The 3,475-nt window shown below is 44.0% G+C and overlaps 1 protein-coding gene across 3 annotated transcripts in view; it reads right to left on the bottom strand.

Annotated features, from left to right (window-relative positions):
- The window catches only part of osr2 (odd-skipped related transciption factor 2), a 3,470-nt gene extending 513 nt beyond the window's left edge, over window positions 1–2,957 (bottom strand). Inside the window, exons 1-3 of one of the 3 annotated variants that reach the window (XM_034173846.1) lie at window positions 2,706–2,957; window positions 471–1,129; window positions 163–262 (exon numbers count right to left, since the gene is read on the bottom strand). In XM_034173846.1, the coding sequence (XP_034029737.1) occupies window positions 163–262; window positions 471–1,117 (747 nt within the window). In that variant the 5' untranslated portion in view covers window positions 1,118–1,129; window positions 2,706–2,957. Of the gene's footprint in view, window positions 1–162; window positions 263–470; window positions 1,140–2,705 lie in introns of all 3 variants that reach the window. The other 2 variants (XM_034173845.1, XM_034173847.1) reach the window with 2 other exon arrangements.
- Window positions 2,958–3,475: the final 518 nt, after the last annotated feature.

Below are 3,475 nucleotides of genomic sequence, written 5' to 3'. Positions count from 1 at the left end.
GGATTATTCCCTTTAAGTGTAGATAACTTCAGTCATCGTGTAAGTATTGTGCCAGGATTGTCCCCAACAGTGCATGCAGCAGATATTACATATCACTCACGCGCGCTTTTACGCACATGAATGACATGTGATATTAAAATGTGCAAAATGTGAGCAGCTCACCTGCATGTGTAAGGTTTTATGGACGGCTAGAGTTCGAGACTGACAGAATCCCTTCCCACATTCTTGACATTTGAACGGTTTTTCCTTGGAGTGGATGTATCTGTAAAACAGAAACAACACTTAAACACACGTCTGCTCATGCGGAGGATCTGTTTGTGAGCAGAAGAAAAAAAAAAGAATCTCTGTAGGTGTGCAAGTTCAAGATGGTGGTTAAAGCGCTTTAGCGCCCTCGTGGAGAAAAGTCTGGGAACAGACCCGCTTTGGGAGCTTTGAGGAATGAGTCAAGGTGCGTCATCGCCGGCTCTTACCTGTGGTCTCTGAGGTGGTCTTGTCTTCTGAAGGCTTTGTGGCAGATGTCACAGGTGTACGGCCGCTCGTCCGTGTGGGTCCGCTCGTGGATAAGCAGGTTGTACGACTTGGTGAAATGCCTGCCACAGAACTTGCAAATAAATTCCTTTTTAGTCTTGGATGGCAGCCTGCCCCGAGTGGGTTTTCTGTCCGGGGAAAGTTTACTCAGATCGGAGATGGCTCCCCCCAGTCCCAACTTGGCCAGATCGGCAGCTTTCGGCGGATCCTCCTGTGTGGCGGCCAGGGCCAGGTTGGCGAAGTCAAACCTCGGCCTGTCCTTGTGCAGTGACGGCACGCCGTGCGTAATGGCGTCTTGTTTTGGATGGAAAAGTTGCGCCGCGGCTGTGAAAGGCAAAGCCGGGAAGGGAATCCTTGGGTCCACCAGACCCTGGGCGGCTGCCATTTCTGTGATCGTCGACCTCAGTCCTTGGATGTGCGGGTAACCAAGAGTCCAGTGGTTCATGTGCATGGTCTGCACCGCGCTGAGGCCGTAAAGTCCCTGCAGCTGGTCAGCCGGGAAAGTGTTGACGGCCTGCAGGAAAGAGTAGTTTGTGAGCTGGAGGGCCGGGTGCAAGGGGATCGGAGCAGGCAGGGCTTTGCTCCCCATCTCGACTCAGACACGATGAAGACTGTTAAAAAGAAAGAAAGAGAGAGACAGACAGAACGAAACAGTTAAGTATTGTGCGTACAATGGCACAGCATGTGATACTGATTATAGAAAATAATAATACGAATAAACAACCATCCGTTAAATATTGTGACCCAAAGGGACAAAAAAAAAAAAAAAAAAATCAGTCAGTTATAGAGAGCTGAATTTCTGAAACTCATGGATTTAGACATACTGATTTTAATTTAACACGGTGTCATATACGTGCGTCAATAAACCACCAAGTGAAAGACACCGTTAACATACAACTGATCGGTTCAAAAATTAAACAGCTATTTATGACATGTGTCTCATAACAGCATCAGCTATATATATATATATATATATATATATATATATATATATATATATATTCGTTGGTTTACGAAGCTGTAATTAAATGAAGTGGGTACGAAACCACTTAATTAACATCTAACTGTTTATTTTCAAACATCACTATTTACAACTCCACTATATATTGTTTTTTATATGCATGTGCTTTCGTGATGAAAAAAAGTTTGAAATTTTGCCAACACTGACCAAATATGTTTGAAAATGAAAGTGTCGGAGAAAAACGCACAAATGTTGACTATTTAATTTAAAATAACTTTTCATTTTCGCTCAACAATCAGCGACTTTATTTTAGTCAACGCGTTACACGTTTAATAGAGCTTTTTACAAAATTATTATTTTCATGTTTTTGGTGGGGGCAAGGAAATATAAAGAACCTTGGGACAATTTCCACAAAGAACGATGTTCGAGTTAAATTTACAAAAAAACACTTAAAGGCGACTAAAGTAAACTGAGAGTGTAAGAAAGGTTTTTGTTTCTCGATGAGCTGATCCATGTTTCTGGGGATGACAAGTTATGTTTTCCCACAGTGAAAAATCCACCGTGCAAGTTCAAGCTTCCAGATGGTGAAGCGGACTGGCGGTGCGCCAACGGCAAACTGATCCATGTTTGACTTCTACATTCTGTTCAAACTTTAAAAAAAATGCCAGGAAATGGACTGTTATATTTAAAGCTGCTTTTTGGCAGATGGTCCTAAATCAGATTTATTATTTCACAATAACGGAAACTGTGGAGTTTGACCAGAGTTTGCGGAGTAAACGTGATTTCACTGCATTTACATCATTTTTGCGCAGGTGCAATTTAAGTCACCAAGCGGGCACTTCTTGTTTGTGCACAACTTTGTTTAACCTGTTCTTCCCTCAGTAACCTTTGGACTTATTTGACAGCATTATTTTCTGAATCCACCTCAGGCTGGTAAAGTTTTAAAAATCTGCAAGTCGTGACAAGTCTTTACGCACGCGCTGGGCACTATTTCAGCGATTTTACGCGCTGTGGACCGAGACCAGTAATGCACAAACTCGGATGAACTGTGACCTCCAGCTGGTGATCGCCACAAAGCAGTAATCACCTTTATAAATAACGTTTGTTTCGTGTGAAAGATTCGCCCTCCTTTTGCACAAAGTTCAGTTCAGATAAAAAAAAAGAGTTGTGCCCGCTCCGCGCGGCAGGCTGACTGCATGTGTCCGGCCAAACAAATCTTACCCCAATAAAAGTTGCCAGAGGTCCTGCGGTATGTCAGTAATCCACAGTTACTATAGAGGCGACGAGCTCCAATAAAGCACCGCTAAAAGTTCTCCACGTTCCAAGTCCATGAAACTCTCATGCAGCCAGCTCTGCAGCGTCTGCGCTTTGCACACATGTGAGAAGTTGTGAAAAGAGATGAAGTTTGGAGGAGAGGCAGCAGCAGTGTGGGAGTCCCGTCTGGAGCTGCGGCTGGAAGTGTGCGTAATGCGCACCACCGGTCCTTATTTTCAGGGCTCGGAGACTCTGCAGCGCTCAGCCCGCCCCCCGACACGCCTCCCCCACCTCCTCTGTCATTAAGTCCGATGTTCCTCCTCTGTTTATTTGTGTTTGGATAGCAACTGAGGCTCCAGACCCTAGTAGAGAACCAGCTCGACCTGCCTCCTCTGACACCTCTAACGCACCACGCAGCCAAAGATTCTTTTGGAGACCGGAGGAGGAAACCCTGATCCGTCTTCACCGCTTTTTAAAAACGTGCTTTTGGATACTTGAACAACTCACAAGATTTTTTTTTTGAAACCATAGACCCCATTTGCGAAAATGGAGGGCACATGGAAGAGCCACCACATTAAATTGTTTTATTTCATTGTGGTAAGCGTTTTTTAAAAAGTGAGGTTTCAAAAAACAAACAAACAAAAAACCCCGAAAGCATGGCGAATAAATTCAAAGCAAACACTTAATATCACTTGTAATTTTCCCCTTTGCCACATGTAGAATTTGAGTTTC

Source organism: Thalassophryne amazonica, chromosome 7 (assembly GCF_902500255.1).
Source record: "Thalassophryne amazonica chromosome 7, fThaAma1.1, whole genome shotgun sequence".
In the NCBI taxonomy this organism is placed as follows: domain Eukaryota; kingdom Metazoa; phylum Chordata; class Actinopteri; order Batrachoidiformes; family Batrachoididae; genus Thalassophryne; species Thalassophryne amazonica.
Note: the sequence above shows the minus strand (reverse complement) of the source record. Positions and strands in the feature narration are given on the sequence as shown.